General features: G+C 35.8%; 1 protein-coding gene across 1 annotated transcript; it reads left to right on the top strand.

Moving 5' to 3' along the window:
• The first annotated feature begins 1410 nt into the window (after nucleotides 1–1410).
• LOC140988293 (subtilisin-like protease SBT5.4) lies at nucleotides 1411–5480 on the top strand. The gene is made up of 11 exons (XM_073457344.1): nucleotides 1411–1660; nucleotides 1808–1917; nucleotides 1984–2081; nucleotides 2170–2334; nucleotides 2463–2574; nucleotides 3209–3743; nucleotides 3807–3901; nucleotides 3998–4243; nucleotides 4350–4464; nucleotides 4560–4773; nucleotides 4866–5480. Exons 1-11 carry the CDS (start codon nucleotides 1577–1579, stop codon nucleotides 5402–5404), a joined length of 2313 nt encoding a protein of 770 aa, XP_073313445.1. The 5' UTR covers nucleotides 1411–1576; the 3' UTR covers nucleotides 5405–5480.
• Nucleotides 5481–22266: the final 16786 nt, after the last annotated feature.

Here is a 22266-nt window from a genome sequence, read left to right on the forward strand (position 1 = left end):
GTTCTTTTAATTTGTCATTTTTTGACTGAGAAACGATTGACTCGAGTTAAAAAAATACAAATTATAGGACTAAAAATACAAATTCATTATTAACACGACCAAAAGTGGAAGAAATAATTACATGACAAAAAATATCATTTGCCCTACTTTAAAACACAATTTACTCACATAAAATTGTAATTTTAATCATTTGTGTTTGCTTGTTTGCAATTTTGGTTATCTCCGCTATCAAATTTCACTCATAATCATGTATCTTTTGATTTTTGATTAACTTACTTATTTTTTATCGAAAATGTTGATATGACATTATACATGCAGTTAGCACTATATCAGTGTCATTTTCGAAAATGACAAAAATTGCCAAAAACAGAGATAATAAATTAATACTAAAATTTAACAAAATTAAAGATTAAAATCAGAAAGTGANGATAACTCTACCGTTTTGAAAATCAATCAAAAAAGATAAATACACACAATAGGTGGGTGACACCTCATTGGTACTCACATAAGTGTGCACGGTAGGTGTGCAGCACATCAAAACTCATAAAAAGTAACACTCTTAGAATAAAAAGTAATATTTTTTCATGGATGACCAAAATAAGGTATCTGTCTCACAAAATATAACCCGTGAGACAGTCTCACACAAGTTTTTGCCTTACACTTTAGGCTGAGATATTTAGAAGACATGGCTATTGCGCAAGTAGAAGTGGCCGCTGACATGCAAGAAATGATAATTAGATAAGAGTATGAGACGATCTCACAATTTTATATCTATAAGATGGATTGATACGGTTCATACATGTTATGAAAAATAATATTTTTCATTGGTTGAGTTGAGTCCGAGATTTGTTTCGCAAAATTTATTCGTGAGACGGTCTCACAATTGTTTTCGTGATTAGATAAACGTATACCTTTTACCTTTTGACCTTCTCCCTTCTATGGACTTTAGTTGGCAAAAGGATAATTAAGGAAACTTTGTCAATAATTATAATGTTCATGTTTTCAGATATGGAATAGTTCAAGAGAAAAATGATTCAAGAGTTTCTTTTGTGGGTATATTTAATGCAGAAGTAAATGAATTTAGTTTAGCTTGTAACCTCCAGAGGAGAAATATTGAACGTTCATGAATCATGTTTTATTAAGATCAGAAGCAATCCAATTCAAGAAAAGGTTCATGCATTGGCGCGAGATTGATCAGTTAAAATTCCCTAATTTTAGGTCGGAGATAACCAAGAACCCTAATCCCTACAAATTCTGAAGACATTTAAAGATGGCCCATTTCAAGAAAATCGGGTAAACGAGAATTTCTGTTGAGCCATTCGCCAAATCCGTTCTGTTTAGATATTCTTGGTTTATCATCTATCTATATCTATAAAGATAAATATTTTCGTTAATCTTCTTGGAATTCTTGTTTTTCTTTTTTCCAATATAAAAACAAAGGTTTTGGAAGCATTTCAGATCGATTTTATTAGATTATAATGTTGTGTGCTGTGTCTTTTCTTTCCAAAAAATATAGTACTTGTGCTTGATTATTGAACACACACTACCACAGGCTTTTTACAGTGACAAAAGCACAATGTTATTTGCCAAGTTTTCATATTTTCTTGCACTGTCAGTTCTTTTTGCCGTGTTTCAAGAACCAGCTTTAGCCATCAAAAAGGTGTGCATTGTCCTGCTTTGTAGTTGATGATATCCAGCTTGTTTTTTTTTTTTTTCATGACGCAAAATCATTGTCTTCTTCTCCATAATAAAAACTTGCACGTTTTTTTTTATCGGATACATGTAATAATCTTGATGTGTGAAGCAGTCTTATATAGTGTACTTGGGTGAACACTCCCATGGTTCAGATGCAACAACGGCTGATCTTCACCGGGTAGTCGATTTTCACCATGAGTTGCTTGCCTCATTCTTGGGAAGGTATGAATTTTGCGCGCTGATTAAATTATCACATGATCAGTAAAAATTTCGTGTTTTTTCCTGCAGTAAGGAAAAGGCAAAGGACGCAATATTTTACTCGTACAAGCGTCGCATAAATGGATTTGCTGCGGTTCTTGAAGAGGAAGAGGCAGCAGAAATTGCAAGTAAGGAACATATATGCCTTCATGCATTTTTTGTTTATCGATTATTGATTTCAATATGTTAAAGGGCTCATTTTTGCATTCAATATAGAACATCCCGACGTAGTATCAGTTTTCTTGAATCATGGTAGAAAACTGCACACAACACATTCATGGGATTTTCTTATGCTTGAAAGAAATGATGTGATTCATCCATCTTCATTATGGAGGAAAGCTAGATTCGGCGAAGATACCATCATCGCAAATCTTGATACTGGTAAAGCACTGGTTTAATATTTTTGTGATATCATCTTTTTTTTATTGAAAACCTCTTTCTCATATCCTGCATTGTGCTTTGGGTTTAAAGTTGAGCACAGAATGAATGATTTTTCATGGCTTTACTAGGTGTTTGGCCCGAATCGATGAGCTTTAGTGACAAAGGGATTCATGGCCCCATTCCATCAAAGTGGAAAGGAATCTGTCAGTTTGATGGCAATGATAAATCCCTTTGCAATAGGTACCTTCTCTCTTTTTATTTTTTTTAATAATCTATCTATAATAGATGAAGATAGACGATAATAGCCAGTACTGCACCATTTGAAAATGCTTCTTTATGTCAAATTTCAAACATATGAATGCATTTCATTTTGCAAAAGTGCTCTTTCTTTCACTTTCCAATTGCACCAGATGTGTCGGAAAATTACTTCTGTTCTTTCAAAGTTCTTGTCTTGTACCTTTCTTCGAACGAAATATACCTGACTTTTTTTTTTATCTATTTTTTTGGGGTTAGATATTGTGGGAGGTTATATGCATCGAATTTGAGGTACATAATACAACCGTGAGTTACATAACTTAATCCCTCCTAATAATCCTTCACCCCAAGCATTTTTTGATAATATTTTTTTTTATGAAAAGAGCTGCTACTATTTGTCAATGATCTAATTTGACAAATCAATTTGAATAAATTAATATTATACTTGGAGAAAGCGAACTCTAGCTACTATAATATTCTGCTGGCATATTTTAGAATTAAAACTTTACCAGATGAAAAAGTTAACGATATACCCACCATGAATTGTTGACTAGCGTCATAGAAGCAGATTAGTGACAAGAAACTATTTTCATTAGCAAATAAATCCTCGTTATCACAGGAAACTGATTGGATCAAGATACTTTAACAAAGGGTATGCTGCCTATGTTGGAAAACTCAACTCTACGTTCTATTCAGCACGTGATTATGATGGCCATGGCAGCCATACACTATCCACTGCTGCCGGAAACTTTGTCCCAGGGGCAAGTGTATTTGGTGTGGGAAACGGGACAGCGAAAGGGGGTTCCCCAAGAGCCCGGGTGGCGGCTTACAAAGTGTGCTGGCCTCCAGTCAATGGAAGTGAATGCTTCGATGCTGATATCATGAAAGCCTTTGACATGGCGATACACGATGGTGTAAATGTACTTTCAGTGTCTCTAGGTGGAGAACCTGTTGACTACTTCAATGATGGTCTCGCCATCGCAGCTTTCCATGCTGTGAAGAATGGAGTTGTGGTTGTAGCCTCAGCTGGGAACTCAGGACCCGAGCCTGGATCTGTGTCAAATGTCGCACCATGGATGATAACTGTAGGAGCCAGCACTCTTGATAGACAGTTCCAGGCTAATGTTAAACTGCAGAATGGCTTGATTCTTGAGGTTAGTTTTCTTGTATGTTTTACCTAATTCTCGAGAATTTTACTCAGTTATAGGTGAAATCAGGGAATGAGCCTTTCGAGACCACTACCAAATGACAAATTTTATCCACTGATTAGCGCAGCAAAGGCTAAAGCAAAGCATGCTTCTACTGAAGATGCGTAAGAATCTTTTTTCTGATGGATCTGTGTCCAAGTTAAGAATAGTTAGCTACTCAAATACAATAATCGTTTGTTTTTTTTTTCTGTTTTGCCCAGGATCCTATGCAAGCCAGGAACTTTAGACTCTAAGAAGGTGAAGGATAAAATACTCGTGTGTCTAAGGGGCGAAAACGCGAGGGTGGACAAGGGCGAGCAGGCCCTTCTTGCTGGTGCCGCTGGAATGATTCTCTGTAATGACAAGGCGAGTGGCAATGAGATTATATCAGATCCACACGTTCTTCCAGCAACTCATATAAATTACACTGATGGTGTAGCCGTATTTTCCTATGTCAACACCAGCCAGTATGGACCGTCTCCCTCTGGAAATCAACCTATATTCTCACTTGAAAAAAGTTGCTGTCTTGTTCAATGTTTTTCATATTCTTTTTATATTTTTTGAACATAACAGCAATCCGTTGGGACTTATTACTGCTCCCAAGGCAGAGCTGAACAAAAAACCAGCTCCATTCATGGCTGCTTTCTCCTCCAGGGGGCCAAATACTGTCACCCCTGAAATTCTCAAGGTTTTCAAAAACCGATCAAGTTTTGTTTGTCCTGGTGTAATTTTTTTTCCTATAGTTCATTTTTTTGGTTTAATTATGAAATATTTGGTTTCCAGCCCGACATTACAGCTCCAGGAGTGAATATCATAGCAGCATTCAGCGAAGGAGTCAGCCCCACAAAACTTATGTTCGATAGACGCACGACTCCGTTCAATACAGAATCCGGCACCTCAATGTCCTGTCCTCATGTTTCTGGGGTCGTTGGTCTGCTCAAGAACCTCCATCCCGAGTGGAGCCCTGCTGCTATTCGATCAGCAATCATGACAACAGGTACCGACTCGAAATCTTGAACTCCAAACTCCTTTTCTTTTCACATTGCCCTGAAACTAATTCCTTTTTTCTTCAAAACAATACTGAAACAGCAAGAACCAGAGACAACACCATGAATCCAATGGTGGACGCGGATTACAGCAAAGCAACTCCATTTGCATACGGGTCTGGTCATATCCGTCCCAACCGTGCCATGGACCCTGGATTGGTCTACGACTTAACTGTGAATGACTATCTGGACTTCCTTTGCGGAAGTGGCTATAATCAAACCACTCTGCGATCTTTCTCAGGGGCAAATTACAACTGTCCACGCAAATACAAGCTCACAAACTTTAACAATCCCTCGATATCAATAACAAATCTTTCGGGATCGATTACAGTTACGCGAAAACTGAAAAACGTGGGGACGCCAGGGACTTATGCTGCCAGGGTGCGCCAGCCACCTGGATTTTCGGTCACCGTTGAACCCAAGACCCTGAAATTCGAGGGGTTTGGAGAAGAGAAGAGATTTGAGGTGCATATACATGCAAGAAAACCCACAAATGATTATGAGTTTGGGGAGTTGTTGTGGTCAGATGGGAAGCATTATGTGAGGAGTCCAATAGTGGTTACCAGCTCCGGTGATCAGTGAACATAGTATTTTTTATTTTCTTTTATATGCTTTTGATAAGTTATCAAATTATTATTAAACTAAATTGAAAATAATAAAAAGGTATTTGAAAAAAAAACAATTTGACATCATGTTAACAAAAAAGCAAAATCAAACATCGATTGTTTTCAAATATGGATTCGAAATCTAATTTATTCAAAAAATAATATTCACACTGAATTTAAATTTATTTGAATCAATTAAAATTTGAATTCATATTTGAAAACAATGATTTTATGAGCTCGAATTTAAACTCATCAATATAACAAAAATGTTTGCTTTTTTCTTTTTTTTTTCCCTTTTATGTTAACATACCTATTTATCTCACTCTTACTTTAATTAAATAATACTAAAAATATTTTTTTTTAATATATCTTCATAAAGATCGAACCATACCAAAACAGAAATCCATATTTAAGAAAAGTCATAATTAGCGATAAAATCCATAAATCGTTAATCATAAAAGCATACGTCAATCATATGAAATCCAGCGTCTAAATTTTTTAAAACGAAACATAAACCTCTCTTAAAAATAATCCTCAATATCTTAATCAAAACTTTGATTTTCATAATATTGCGGAAAACATAAGGTCTTCGGAAGTGTACTGCCATGTTCGATTCACTCAAGCGTCCGAGTCTCCCTCAACATCATCCTCACCTGCGACCATTCAAACCTCACCTGCGACCATTCAAACCTAGTGAGTTTAATGACTCAACGCATTCCAACCGTGATATCAAATAATACATATACAAGCACATGCATTTAAACAAATATTTTTAATAAAATAAGCTGGCATAAAAAATCGTAAACATATAAACATTTTCGTAAATCATTTAAACACATTATATCATAAATCATTTTAGTAAAGTTTGATATTTGAAAGTGACTATCCTTTATCCTCTGTTCGATTGATCAATCTATAAACCATATTACTTGGCGATAGGACGTCAGAAACTATCATCACTGGGCTGTGGCCTAAAATAAAGTAAGTTCACCTCTCTTTCTTAAGACGGACCCCCCACTCATCCTCTGAGGCACAGTCAATTCACATCTTTTTCAAAATATTTTTTCCTTTCCTTTTATTTGTAACTTATCATATCCTCCAAAAATCGTAAAATAAGCATTTTCTGGAAAATCGCTCAAATGTTGCATTTATCGTAAAAATATCATAAATTCACCATGATCATTTTAAAATCATTTAACATGTATTATGACCTCTCGGGACACTGACGTAAAATGACCATTTTACCCCTGGACCCCGAACTTCCTTTTTTGATTTTTTCCTGCGTTTCTTGACTCGAGCCTATCCCGAACCATCGTATAACCTTATTTTTTTACTTCTAATAATTTTCTTAAACATAAAATCACGTCCTTCGATTTATTCAATTTAATCGCTAAACCGTAATACCATTTATAGCTCGAATGGACACGAAACTTAATAATTTTTTTCCCAAACTCGAACCACAACTTACTAGACCTTACTCCACCCTCATGAGCCATGGTCCAGCCCACACAAGACCACGGTTCAGCCTCTTCCCTAAGCCCTAGCCAAAATGCACGGTTTCCGCATAATCGCGTGTCGTGGCCCCTTTTTCCCATGAGCCACCTTCGACCAGCCACTAGCTAGACCAAATCTAGCCCCTTAGCCACCCTCCTAGGACCCTACTGGACCGCTCACGAACTAGATCCCGCACACAGCCCCCATGCGCCGTCTTTCCTCCCTTTTTTCCCAAAACCGAACCCAACACATGCAATACACCATAACCAAGGCTCGGTTCTTTTCCCCCTTGTTCCAGCCATTTGTAACCTACATGAGACTCCCTTTAGGACTTCTAAACATCATCTCCCTTCCTCTTAATGGTAGCGAGTCATTAGGAATCATAACGTGACTCAAACGTGCATTAAAAACTTCGAAACTTTAAAATAAATTATTCAAACTGTTAATAAAACTTGATCATCATGTTTTTCATTCAAAATATCATAAACATGTATAATATGGTTTGAATGATGCAAAAAGAAAGGTTTAGAACGTGGCTTTACATTTAAAACACTCGAAATACGATTATCGATGCTGTGGAACGTCGGTGACGAACATCTGACGATTTCTACCCTTTTTTCTCGTCAAAACCCCACCAAAAACACCCACCTTGGGATACAAGGGAGTCGGGTGATTGTTGCAGAAAGAATGAGGAAGAAAATCGAAGAACGAAAGACAAAAAAATTCGAAACTCTCTTGCAAGCTAGGACATGCGGCTGCTTTTTTCCTTTCACTTTTACTTAAGTTTGTTTGTGTGTGTATGTGTGTGTGTGTGTGAGTTTAGGGCTAGAGTTTAGGTTTTAATTATTTTTAAAAAAATCTTTTCAAATATTTAATTAATGAACTTAATTAACCCTAATTTTTAATTAAATAATTAGGCCCATTAAGATTAATAACATTACTAGGCCTCAATTTAAAAGATTTAAAACACCTATTTCCAAAAAAATCCTTTATACAATACATAAATTCCTTTCCCCCATTAATTAATTTAAATTTGACCCTAAAAATGCTAAAATTCTTAAATTATTTAGAATAAATATTTTTTTAACTAAAAATAAAACTTTAGCTTTTAAATCTTTAACACCTTAATCGTCTCCGGTCCTCTGTCCCCATCCAACCACCGATATTCGCCTGAAAATCTTTAAATTATGACATCAAATACAATTACACAATTAATCATTTTGTTAATCAAAATATATCACTCATGCATCTAAAATCATTTAATTAAAATATTCTAGCAATTTAATAATTTTCATGCATGCGGTTTACGTAATCGGATTTTCGGATTTTACATAAAACTTTTGGGAAAATTGAATGCTAGTATTGATCATAATTATCTTAGAGAAATCTCCAAGAAGAAATGTTAAGTATACCTCATAGGAAGTTCAAAAATAAATATTGTAAATTATTGATAACAGAGTCAGAAATAAAATTCGTGATAAAATTGGAGATTCTAAGTTTTGTATTTTGGTGGACGAAGCGAATGATGTATCTAACATATAACAAATTACTATAATTTTAAGATTTGTTGATGTCCATGATTTTTTAGCGGGAGCGTTTTTTCCAAATCCTGGATGTTCATGACACCACAGCTGCAACACTCAAGAAAGAAATATGTGATGTACTCAATAAATATAATCTAGAAATTTAGAACATGCGAGGTCAGGGGTATGATATGCAAGCAACAAGTGTGGTGCTTTTAATGGATTGCAAGCATTATTTCTTCAAAGTTTCCCGTATGCATATTATGTGCATGAGTTTGCCCATCGACTCCAACTAGCGTTATTTAGAGCGAGCTGCTGAAAAGGAGATATCTACATGGCTTTTCTTTTCGAATCTGACGACTATTGTCAATCTTATTACATCTTCTTCCAAAAGAAATACCTAGTTACAATCTGCTCAAGTTAATGTAATTTTATGTTCTATTGTTGCTGGTAAACGCGAGACAAGGCGATGAGCTAATCAGATTGGTACTTTGCATCGAGCATGATCTACTCATTGGAGCTTTAATTTTTATTCTATTTGCAGCTTAATCGATATGTATGGTGCAACCATTTATGTGTTTTAAAGTATTATCAATTATGGTTCCTCTACTTTGATATGTGGGGAAGCTGGTGCTTCCTTAATAGTTATAAGTTTTTTGATTTCATTTTTATTCTACATTTGATGCATAAAATTAGAAGGATCACAAATTCGCTTTTTCGTGTCTTGCAACAAAAATCTCTTGATATCATAAGTGCATTGGATTTGGTCTCCACGACTATAGCACTTCTCTTGACATTGAAAAATGATGTTTCTGATGTTCTTATTTCGTATGTCTAATCATTTTGCACAACTTTGGATGTTGATATACCAGAGATGAGTGCTCATTATAAGCATTCTAGTCGTTCATGTCGAAAAAAGGATACTATCACAGTTGAACATCAATTTTATTATGATATATTTAATGTTGTAATAAATTTTCAGTTGGAAGAGCTAAACACTAGATTCAATGATGAGAAAGTATAATTTTTATACTTACCTTTCTATCAAATTTCTATCAAATTTTTTGACAAATAATGACATTGTGTCATTACTTAACTGATCAGCAGTTTTCTCAACTGAACCAGTTGGTTCCAGTTTGACAGCACTAAGAGCTGTTGTAGCTGCTGGTGTAGAAGGTTCTCCTTATCTTGTTTGCAATTCAAACTCATAGGTCTTCAGATCAGCAAATAGATCATGTAGTTCGACCTTATTGAGATCCTTTGATTCTCTCATTGCCATTGTCTTAACATCCAATTCCTTGGGAAGACCTCTGACAACCTTCAGCGCGATTTTTTTGTTTGAATACACCTTTTCAAGAGCATTCAGTTCATTTATTATTCTGCTGATTCTTTCATCATATTCGTGCATAGACTCCCCAGTCTTCATCTTGATGTTATCGAACTTTTGAACCGCAACTGAGAGTTTATTTTATTTGGTTCGCTCATTGCCTTCGCAGAGCTGAATTAACTTCTCCCAGATTTTTTTTTGCAGTCTTGCACATCTTTATTTTGCTGAAAATAATTTTATCCAGCGTTTTGTACAAGATGTCTTTAGCCACATTGTCTAGATTGGCTTTTCTTTTGTCTTCAGCTGTCCATTCATCTTTGGGCTTTTCAATACGGTGTAGAGCACCCTCAGTTATAGCAACAACAATGTTTGCTTTCAGTATTCTCATAGGTCCTTCAGTGACAACTTACCACACGTCATCATCTTGTACAGCTAGATGAGCCTGCATTCTAATTTTTCAATCGTCAAAATCTTCTCTGGAAAACATTGGAATTTTGTTGAAAGAAGACATGGTAATCAGTTTGTAGATAAGAATATTCAGGAACAAGATTCAACTGCTCTGATACCACTTGATAGGATCGGTTGGGAGGTGAGAAAGTATTTAGAAGGGGGGGTTGAATAAACACTTGATAATTTTACACTCTTTTCGAATAATGAGTCAGTTTAATGATAAACTGAACTCAAAAATCTTGTTTGTCAATGTCGATCAGTTAATTAATGAAAGTGCGGAAATAAACTGAATGACAAATAGAATAAAACTGAAATTAAAAGGAACGAGATTTGTGGATGTTCGGAGATTTCAATCACTCCTACGTCACCCCGTCTATCTATGAAATAGGATATTCACTAAAAGACTTTGATCAAATACAGAGACTTGTACAGACCCACTTCAGTTTTGGACTTAACAATGTCAAACTGAAACTCTTAGTTTCGATATAGTTTACAGTACTCGACTGAACTGAAACTACTTAGCACAACTGATCTCTATAAGATCGAATAATACAACAGTAAGTGTTTGTGCTTGTGAGCTCAGATTATAGCCTTGAATGCTATGAATGTATATGCTAAGTGTGAGCTTTGAAATCTTCTGAATAGGAACAGAAAGCTTGTGAAGAGATTTCAGCAGAATAACAGCTTTGTTGATTATGTGTATCGTTAGAGTTGTTCTCCGCTGCTATTCTGGGCTATTTATAGTCTTTGCTTCCAACGGTAACAATGAATGTGATTTGAAACTTTATATCCGTTGTTTGCCACATCAACATTCTTCTGAAAGTAGTACAATGTTGCATTGCTGAAATGCGGCGTTCCCACTATAAGTTACAGTATTCTTGCACAATTTGTCAGTTGATAGCTACATTCCTTAACTGATGACGTGTACAACTGTTTTATCTTTTTTGACAAAGCCGATAGGATGAGCTGATTTCTCTCAACTGATTGTAGTGTAACTGATCAGTTCTCAACTGATCATTCAGTCGTCTGCAAAATTTAGTTAGCTTAGTTCAGTTGCCGCTGCTCTTCTGCGCACTAATTTTCAGTTAGGCAACCAATAGTTTGCGTATTTTAGATCAGTTTCTTTCATTTTGCTTGATCAGTCAGTTCAATATATTTTATGCTTAATTTTTCAAACCATCGAAATTAAGTTTCCAACACACTTGATATGAAATATTTTGGTATTTGAAGAACACATAAAGTGCTTCAACAATGCATCTTTAAAACTATGAAAATGATAAGTAAATGCAATAAACAAATAGACACGAATTTGTTTATGGATGTTCGGAGACTTCAAATGCTCCTACGTCACCCCTTCTTCCTCTTGAGAAGAATCCGCTAGAAGACTTTGATTTATACAACTCCTTATACAAACCCATTCAGCTAGGATTTACGCTACTGTCTAACTGAACTCCTAGCACTCAAGATTGTAGGCAGCACCTCACAATCAGCATATTGTTTAATGTCTCATATGCGAAGACTAATCTTTGAAGTTCAACTCTCTTGTATATGTGTGAGTGATTGTGCGTGAGGAATTATCATTTATAGTGTACTTTTCAAATGTATCATCACACAAGGGCTTGTGCTCTCAACTAGCAGATTTTTTCATGCTAATTGTCCATGCTTTGAATCCTCTTCAAAAGCTCTTGTTTGGTCTTCAAGATGTTGTATTTATAAGCCCCAACAATGATATATACGTTAGACACAAGAATATGACCGTTTGAAAATTTTCTGTACTATTTCTGAAATTGCAACGGTTAAATTCGCCTTGCTAGACATTTTCTGGAGTGGTCAACTCTGTTCAACTGGTCAACTAATTCAGTTCAACTGGTCTGGTTCAGTTCAGCTGGTCTGGTTCAGTTTCAGCTGGTCTGGTTCAGTTTCAGCTTGTTTAGTTCAACTGGTCTGGTTCAGTTTCAATTGGTCAGCTGCTGGTTTGGTTAAGTTCAGTTGGTCAGCAGCTGATTCAGTTCAGTTGGTCAGCTGCTGGTTCAGTTCAGTTTCAGCTGGTGTGCTGAAATCAGCCTAGCTGATTTCAGTTTGTGCAAAACCAGTAGCTTCATCGTCATTTATCAGCATCTTAACTTCGATTCAGAATTTGACTTCTGAAGATTATTTGTAGATCATCGTCTTATCTTTTCAACATATACTGAATCTCTTCATTCCACTAACCGAGCTGAGAGATATGACCAAAAACTGCAACTGCTCATACTCAACTGATTGCTGTTTTTCGTGCAATCAGTTTGGTAATTCAACGATCAGTTAGACCTTGATAACATCTGAATTTTTCCAACTAACGTGCAATACGACTTGTTCCAAATTGAGTTTTCTAATCAGTCAAATTAACGGATTGTCATTTGAATCATTCAATTGAGAGATATCATCAAAATACCAAAGCTTGCCAGAAATTCAATTTGTACATAATTCAGTTTCAGTTTGCTTCTTATTTTAATAACTTTGCACTTGAGTAAATATGTTAGAAACATAATAACAAGTTTTTTTAACATCAAAATCAAGATTGCGAATATGAAATGTTCCAACATATGTGTCCGAATGCACCTTTAGGGGCTGTTTTGGGTTATTATTTGAGGATATTGTGGCAGCATGTCCGAAGAAGATCCAACGAGATTCACGATAATCGTAAGTGTGTATGAAATACAAAATAATTATTTTTAAGGTATGCGATTTGTCTCGTGGCCAAATTATGTTGCGGGTTTGAAAGCCCGAGAACGTGTTCGGAGACCTCTCCAACTTTTCGGATGAATTATATTATGTTAGGGAGTATACATCCAGTCCAAGGGTTGTGGTGATCCCTACTGGCCCAGTATTATGATTAGTTTGATCAAAAGATTTATGTTATGGGCCACTTGCATTAAACAGAACTCTACATAAAATGATATACGATTTCAATGATGTATGACGAGTAGGAAAATATGATTTTATGAAAATTTTTATGTAGGAAAGTTACGTTATACATATTTATGCTTATTTTGTACTATGTATGAGCTATGTTTAAATTGCATGAATTTTATTACGTATTACTTGTTATTCACGGTTAATGTATTTTGAGTCTTTGGACTCACTAGACTTGATCGATGCATATGATGTTGTTGAGGAGACGGGAGGTGGTGACTAGTGAGCAGGCTCAGACTAGCGGCATTGCAAACCCGAGGACCTTGTATTTCACGAGATTTATTATGCACGTTTAAAACTATTTACTCCGACTTTATTCACTTATGGTTTGATGGCATGTCGTTGAAACTTATTATGTTATGCGAGGTTTAAATTTTGGTGGTCGTTTTGACTTGGGATTTTTATGGTTGTGGCATTCAAATGATGTAATTTTAATATTAGTTTTATTTTTAGTATGAGTGGTGACCGTTATTTTATTTTATGATTTATGTTTATAATAAATTATTTAATAAGAAAATTTTAAATTTTTCCGCAAATATTTTATAAATATTATTTTAAGTAATGGCTCGTTGACCGACGATTTCGGTTTGTAATAAATCTAGCAAGCGGACTAGGTCAAGTAATAGTGTAACGACCCGAAAATTCGAAAGTTCTCGTGAACCACATACATGCAAGATTATCAATTCTTTGTATTTTAATTAAATTGATTTTAATCGCTGAATTAATTTCACAAACTTTATTAAACGAAATGTTTTAATTAAGCACTAATGGGCTATTGGGCCTAATTAATTTTGTTAATGGGCTAAGCCATTGTTAGTGTTTTAATTGATTATAAAATAAGCCTAAACCTACCCCATACTGTGGGGACCCGGACGCTAATCATGTTCTTAATCATCATTGGGACTATTTAATCAATTATAAAACAGGGTCTAAAATTTTTTTTTATATGCGGAACGTAGTGAAATAAAACGTATATACATCTCAGTATAAAAGTACAAGTCATGTATCACATACATTTATTCAACTAAGGTGTAACAGCTAATATCAAGTGTTCAACCCTATCTCTACTCCAAGTCCGGAGCCTCCACTCTAATCACGATCTCTCTTCATCTCCTCAACCCTGAACCTTTCCCACCTGTTGTCATGCACACATACAAACACGACAACAGCCGGATAATTCCGGTGAGAATATAATCCCAGTATAAATCAACAAAACATGCAATCCTATAAACAAATATAAAGCATGTAACAGATAATAGCAATATGTATCAAAATCTGAAACATAATTAATATCAGACTGTCGACAATGCTCGTAACTTTACAATTCAGACTAGACTCAATCCTAGTCTAGGGATCCCGGTTTCCAGAAGTTGGCATTCCATATTGATCACTAGTAATAGAAGAAATTCCGATTCTATCTACAACTATATGGTATCGATCACCAGTAATAGAAAAAGCTTTGATTCTATCTACATCGATATAATATCGATCACCAGTAATAGAAGAAACTCCAATTCTATCCACATCGATATGATATCGATCATCAGTAATAGAAGAAATTACGATTCTATCCACATCGATATGATATCGATCATGAGTAATAGAAGAAGCAACAATTCTATCCACATCGATAGCCAATCATCCGGTGACAGACTTTGGCACTTTCACCAATACATTATCTTGTGACATCGTGCAATGTGCCCGTGGCGATCCCGCCACTATCATGAACTTCTGTGACAAGATTACTCGTCTAATACATGCTATCTATAAATCAAGAGAACAAGTACATTAATCAAATCCATGCAAATATCAATGCAATAAAGTAACGTATGTGATTTAGGGAAACTCGAGTCAAACCTCACTCGATTTGTGCAATCCCAACTCAACATTAATTTATACCTTTCTCTTCTCGATCTGACGAAGTCGAAGTCTCGAATTCAACTATGTCCATACCCAATCTGGTAATGACAATCGAATAGGTACAATATCAATATACAACTCAATTCAATATCTGTTCTGATCAATACTTAAAGCAAAACATAATCTGATCAATGTCAACGATATAACGATCCAATCTATCAATACTGAATCTGATCAAATGTCAATCTGCTGATGTTTCAACGGCATAATCATACAATCTCAATAACCCTGTCAATCACAACATCACAGATACAATATCAATAGATATCAAGTACAATCCATAACCAATATCCAATATCATCTAAAATCAATCAATAACCAAATCTGTCCAATATCAATCAATATACTTCTGAAAAATCATAACAATTTCATAATCAATTTGTTTCTCAATCTGACTTCGATTCTATGATGTCTAACATGTCAAGAACATCATATATGAATCATATCCGATTCTGACAATCACATAATTTCAAGACATATCGAAACGTATTAAAACTTACGTCCAGTTGTAGCCTGCGTCGATAGGAACACAGTACCGAAGTCGGATTCAAAATCGAACGGGCTGATTTCCCAAAATCACAATTCTGCCGTACGAAGGAATTTGAAGCACTTTACTAAAGAACTTTCTATTTCTATCCTCAATTCTAAAGGATAACAATGTATGTATATATATATATATATATATNGTTTCTGCCGAGATACTCAGCTGAACATCTCTTGGCGCTCGGGCTGTAATATTCTACCGCTCGGGTGCCAAACATTCTGTCCAAGAAGAAAAATTGGCGCTCGGGCGGTTCTTTTCTACTGCTCGGGCGCGAGATGTTCGGTCTAACATCTTGGCTTATAATGTCACGATGCCCGGCTTCTTCATTTGAGTTCCTATAACCTCAATTCTGTCAATTAATCAATGTCTAATCACGATGGTAAAATCTCGGGCATTACATTTCTCCCCCCCCCCCAAAGATACGATTTCGTCCTCGAAATCACAGATAATCAACTCAGATATCAACACGAAATGTATAGTAACTGTTAATCAGAAAACTCATCTCAATGAACAATTCTAAAATCTCAGTCTCATATCAGAATCTGTCTTTCAGGTAATCTCTTTAATGCCCTGTCAACTTTACCGTATTTTCAACAGCAGAATAATCTTCATTCAGAATTACCTTTCTTTCACAGATCTCCAATTTCAATCAGGACTTATATAATTCAAGAAGTATACTTTCATAATACTACTCGACATGACGCGTGACCAAATCAATTCCAAAATCTTGGTTATACACTATCTGTATTTACCAATCAATAGCTCATGATAGATCAACCTCATCATCTCCTATCAAATTTGTTAATCCCTGTCATGGTTATATCCAATCCTCGGCCTCAAATACCAACAGTCATCGTCCGACGTTAGCATATTTATTCTATCTATTCTGAGCTGTCTTCATTTCTTTCTGAATCAGTTTCATTTTCTTTGTCATATTTCTGATCCTATCAGATCTAATCTCAGGGATCTCCGAGATATTATCTCCATACAAAGGAAATTTACAGATATCACTGTAAAATATCTCGAATGATGCTATCTCAATACTCATCTGATAGCTATCGTTGTACGACAATTCACAAAGTGACAATACATCTTATCAACTAGTGCTCAAATCAAACACTATCATTTCACGAATATCCTTCAATCTCTGGATAGTCTACTCCGACTATCCATCGATCTGTGGATGATATGTAAAGATCTTGTTGTATACTCTGCCAAAAGTACAATATCAACCGAAAATCATAGTATGATATAATCAACGTTGGCATTTAGTGCAATCTGACCACTTCTTTGACATAAATCTCCGTCGTTTGGTCATATTTGTACGTTATCCTGTACAACATAACATATACAAATTCGAGCAATTTGTAAATCACAATCATATTATAGTACAATCTTGAAACGATTTCAGTAGTTTCGTCACAAAGTTCATAGAAAGGTACTCCCGATTCTATTCAGGAATCATTAATCTATATAACCAATCTCCTGATTTCTATCTTTCTGTCTTTATCTGTCGGCGATTCAGACGTACCAGTACAAATTCTGCCACAACTAATCTTATTTGTTTATATCAAAACTATCTTTTCGAATTATCATACCTTTTCTGCCACCAGAAAGAACATTGAATCAACTACTGTGCTCTTCTGACCATATCTATCATTTCAGATTCGAAATATTCGGTACAAACAAGTCGGTTATTCACATATAGTACATTATTACCTACCTGATATTCTGATTGACACCCTTTTCTGACTATCGAAATCAAGTTCTGAACAGTCTGATCAAACTTCTGAACTGCTGTAATTTTCAAAATCATCTTTGATTCGGCTTGAACTGTATATAATTTCAACAATATACAACAATCTGTATCAAACACGGATTTAGAATAACAGCAATATCGGATCAGACTCAAAATATCAATCATCAATACTGATCTAGTAAACTCATAGAACGCAATTTCTGACAATACTGTCACTGTCGATTCTGACTAATCAATCACATTTTCAACGTGGTTTAAATCAACTGCTATATCATCTTCAAATGTAATGTCCCCCAAACAATATAATCTGTCTCAAATGCTGTTTTAGAACAATAACAATTCTCAAGCAATTTCAAAACAACAGTCATATACCATAATCTGCTAAACTCAGGCAAATATGACTTTCTGACATTTCAGACATTTCTGACATCGGTGTCGTTCTCAACCACTGATCACTGCCTCAGCTGTGCTAATATCAATCGGTATACCATATTCAGATATCACATACTCTGAATACAATCTGTCGCAATCAAGATTCATATCTGAACAATTTCTGTATACAACAATCTCAGTTCTCAGAATATGCAATACAATATATTCGATTCAATCAATCATATGCTACGAGTACTCAAAATATCATAGATGCAACGAGCATAAAATCATCAGAATATTTCTGAACACAAGATTCATCAACCCATAATCAGAACTGAAGTATCTCACAAAGAAACAGTCAATCATATATGACTATTAGGCAGTAAATCGTCTAACTGATATTTCAATTCTTTCCACTCAATCAGTGTCATTCTGTATGGAATTCTAAAATAAAACCAGTACCTGGTATTAAATCAAGGCTGAAATCATTCTTCCTGATATAAGGCAAATCTCTAATCTAATCTGGGAAGACTTTAGCAATTCTCATGCTACTGACAAATCAATCTATGGTATACTCAATTTCAGTAATCAACTGAATACATAAGGAATAACTCCACTTCTTTCGATAATCATCGAATCATAATTAATACGGAAATCAAAGGAATTCAAAATCGAGAATCCTTACCGTACATCGTTCATTCTTTGGCCATTTCAGGTCCAAATCTTACCATCTCCTGGTAAGAATTTACAATAATTCTGTACTTGATCAATATATCAATATCAATCATGCAGTCAGAATCAGACAACACAAGTACAACACAATCTAATTCAATCTCATTTCCCTCCTACTGCAGTATATGACGTTTCACAGAATCCATTGATATCAAATCCTCTCCCCAAACGGTAAGGAGATTAATACTACAGTAAATACAGACCCAACATATAAAGCATATCTCCATGCACTTCATACAAAATCATGTATAAAATGTATTAATATCTTTTGATACATACGCCAAAATAATCACAAAAGAACAGTTACCTGTCACTATATCATCAAGTGCCTCCTGGGTCTGTTCCTCGGTCACTACAACCAGATGATTCTGCTCCATGATATCTCCGGGAACATCTTTGTGGACAAACTCTAGCAAAATGTCCCTGCTGTCTACAGATATTGCATCTACCAGTCACTCTTTTGCATTGCTCCGTGGGATGTCTCCCTCCGCAAGTTCTGCAATAAATCCCCGTATAACTCGGGCTAGAACCACTAGAGCTAGATGAACCGCTTCCTAACTTCTTGAACTGTTTCTTTCGAGCTTTCAATTGTTCTTTCTTTCCACCACTGCTGCTGCCAATTTCGATTCTGGAAGGCAGTTGTTGTGGTCTCGGTGCTAGAAGAACATACGAAGCTCCCTTTTGTCTCATCAGAACTATTTCTGCTCTTTTGGCTCTGTTCAGGGTATCAGCAAAATTATTCGGTCGTTTCACATTTACCAATGTACGTATTTCCGGATTCAATCCCTGGATGAACTGATTAAATACGACTTCATCATTCCTAGCCACGTGAGGGGCAAAACGTAGCAAGGTAAAGAACTGGGCCAAATACTCATCAATATTCAACTGACCCTACCTCAGATTTGCAAACTCTGCACCTCTATCCTGTCTGTATGATACAGGGAAAAATCTTTGATAGAATTCAACTTTAAAAATTTTCCACGTAATCACTGAACCACACTGTTTTAGGGCTTCTTTGATTACCAGCCACCAACTCCTTGCGACTTCCCGTAACTGGTTTCCAATCAGTTTAACCCTACAATCATCTGTGAAATCAAGAAATTCAAATAGCATTTCTATGTCATCTAGCCAATTCTCACAATCCCTTGGCGTCTCAATACCCTTCAGAATCGGCGGTTGAAACGACTGAAACCTCTTCAACTGCGTTTCCATCAGAGTTTCTGACACATCTATCTGATCAGTCGAAGTACTACCCCGTTCTGGAATTCTTCGAGGAGGTATATCTGATGATCACAAGAGTTATCAATTCACATGAGACAAATCCGTCTCAGTCCCTTTCTGATCAGATTACCTCTAATCAAGACTCGGTTCTGATTCATTCTCAAATAATACACATTACCAACTCAACTCAGATATTCAGGTAACATGTATTTAGAAGCAGTAAAACATCATATCATGCTAGCATACACAATGTAATTCAACATTATAATACATCACATTCAAGGAAAGAAAACACATTCTACCCCGCTCACTAGCTTCTATCTCAATCTTCAAAACCTACAGTTCGAGACCTACTGCTCCGATACCACTTGTTGTGGGGACCCGGACGCTAATCATGTTCTTACTCATCATTGGGACTATTTAATCAATTATAAAACAGGGTCTAATTTTTTTTAAAAAAAATGCGGAACGTAGTGAAATAAAACGTATATACATCTCAGTATAAAAGTACAAGTCCTGTATCACATACATTTATTCAACTAAGGTGTAACAGCTAATATCAAGTGTTCAACCCTATCTCTACTCCAAGTCCGGAGCCTCCACTCTAATCACGATCTCTCTTCATCTCCTCAACCCTAAACCTGTCTCACCTGTTGTCATGCACACATATAAACACGACAACAGTCGGATAATTCCGGTGAGAATATAATCCCAGTATAAATCAACAAAACATGCAATCATATAAACAAATATAAAGCATGTAACAGATAATAGCAATATGTATCAAAATCTGAAACATAATTAATATCAGACTGTCGACAATGCTCGTAACTTTACAATTCAGACTAGACTCAATCCTAGTCTAGGGATCCCGGTTTCCAGAAGTTGGCATTCCATATCGATCACCAATAATAGAAGAAATTCCGATTCTATCCACATCGATATGGTATCGATCACCAGTAATAGAAGAAGCTCTGATTCTATCCACATCGATATAATATCGATCACCAGTAATAGAAGAAACTCCGATTCTATCCACATCGATATGATATCGATCATCAGTAATAGAAGAAGCTACAATTCTATCCACATCGATAGCCAATCATCCGGTGACAGACTTTGGCACTTTCACCAATACATTATCTTGTGACATCGTGCAATGTGCCCGTGGCGATCCCGCAACTATCATGAACTTCTGTGACAAGATTACTCGTCTAATACATGCTATCTATAACTCAAGAGAACAAGTACATCAATCAAATCCATGCAAATATCAATGCAATAAAGTAACGTATGTGATTTAGGGAAACTCGAGTCAAACCTCACTCGATTTGTGCAATCCCAACTCAACATTAATTTATACCTTTCTCTTCTCGATCTGACGAAGTCGAAGTCTCGAATTCAACTATGTCCATACCCAATCTGGTAATGACAATCGAATAGGTACAATATCAATATACAACTCAATTCAATATCTGTTCTGATCAATACTTAAAGCAAAACATAATCTGATCAATGTCAACGATATAACGATCCAATCTATCAATACTGAATCTGATCAAATGTCAATCTGCTGATGTTTCAACGGCATAATCATACAATCTCAATAACCCCGTCAATCACAACATCACAGATACAATATCAATAGATATCAAGTACAATTCATAACCAATATCCAATATCATCTAAAATCAATCAATAACCAAATCTGTCCAATATCAATCAATATACTTCTGAAAAATCATAACAATTTCATAATCAATTTGTTTCTCAATCTGACTTCGATTCTATGATGTCTAACATGTCAAGAACATCATATATGAATCATATCCGATTCTGACAATCACATAATTTCAAGACATATCGAAACGTATTAAAACTTACGTCCAGTTGTAGCCTGCGTCGATAGGAACACAGTACCGAAGTCGGATTCAAAATCGAACGGGCGGATTTCCCAAAATCACAATTCTGCCGTACGAAGGAATTTGAAGCACTTTACTAANTGGGTGCGGAAGTTTCTGCCGAGATACTCAGCTGAACATCTCCTGGCGCTCGGGCGGTAATATTCTACCGCTCGGGCGCCAAACATTCTGGCCAAGAAGAAAAATTGGCGCTCGGGCGGTTCTTTTCTACTGCTCGGGCGCGAGATGTTCGGTCTAACATCTTGGCTTATAATGTAACGATGCCCGGCTTCTTCATTTGAGTTCCTATAACCTCAATTCTGTCAAGTAATCAATGTCTAATCACGATGGTAAAATCTCGAGCATTACACATACCCCATTATAAGTCACGCCGCACTCTCCTAAAACCTTAAAACTCTATTCACTCAAACACACGACACACACACAAGCATCAACAAGGAGAGGTTTCGAAAATTTGTCAAGGTTTTCAAGCCAACGCCCTCTCGTCGTCGTTCTTCAACTCGTCAACGATAATTCGTGCGTTAAATACGCAAAGACACGACGTACTCTTTCTTTTACTCATCCATCACACCATAGTATTTGTTTAAATATGTTTTGCATGAAGAACAAGTTACACATCTTAT

The sequence above is a fragment of the Primulina huaijiensis genome, chromosome 1 (assembly GCF_012295235.1).
Source record: "Primulina huaijiensis isolate GDHJ02 chromosome 1, ASM1229523v2, whole genome shotgun sequence".
Classification (NCBI taxonomy): domain Eukaryota; kingdom Viridiplantae; phylum Streptophyta; class Magnoliopsida; order Lamiales; family Gesneriaceae; genus Primulina; species Primulina huaijiensis.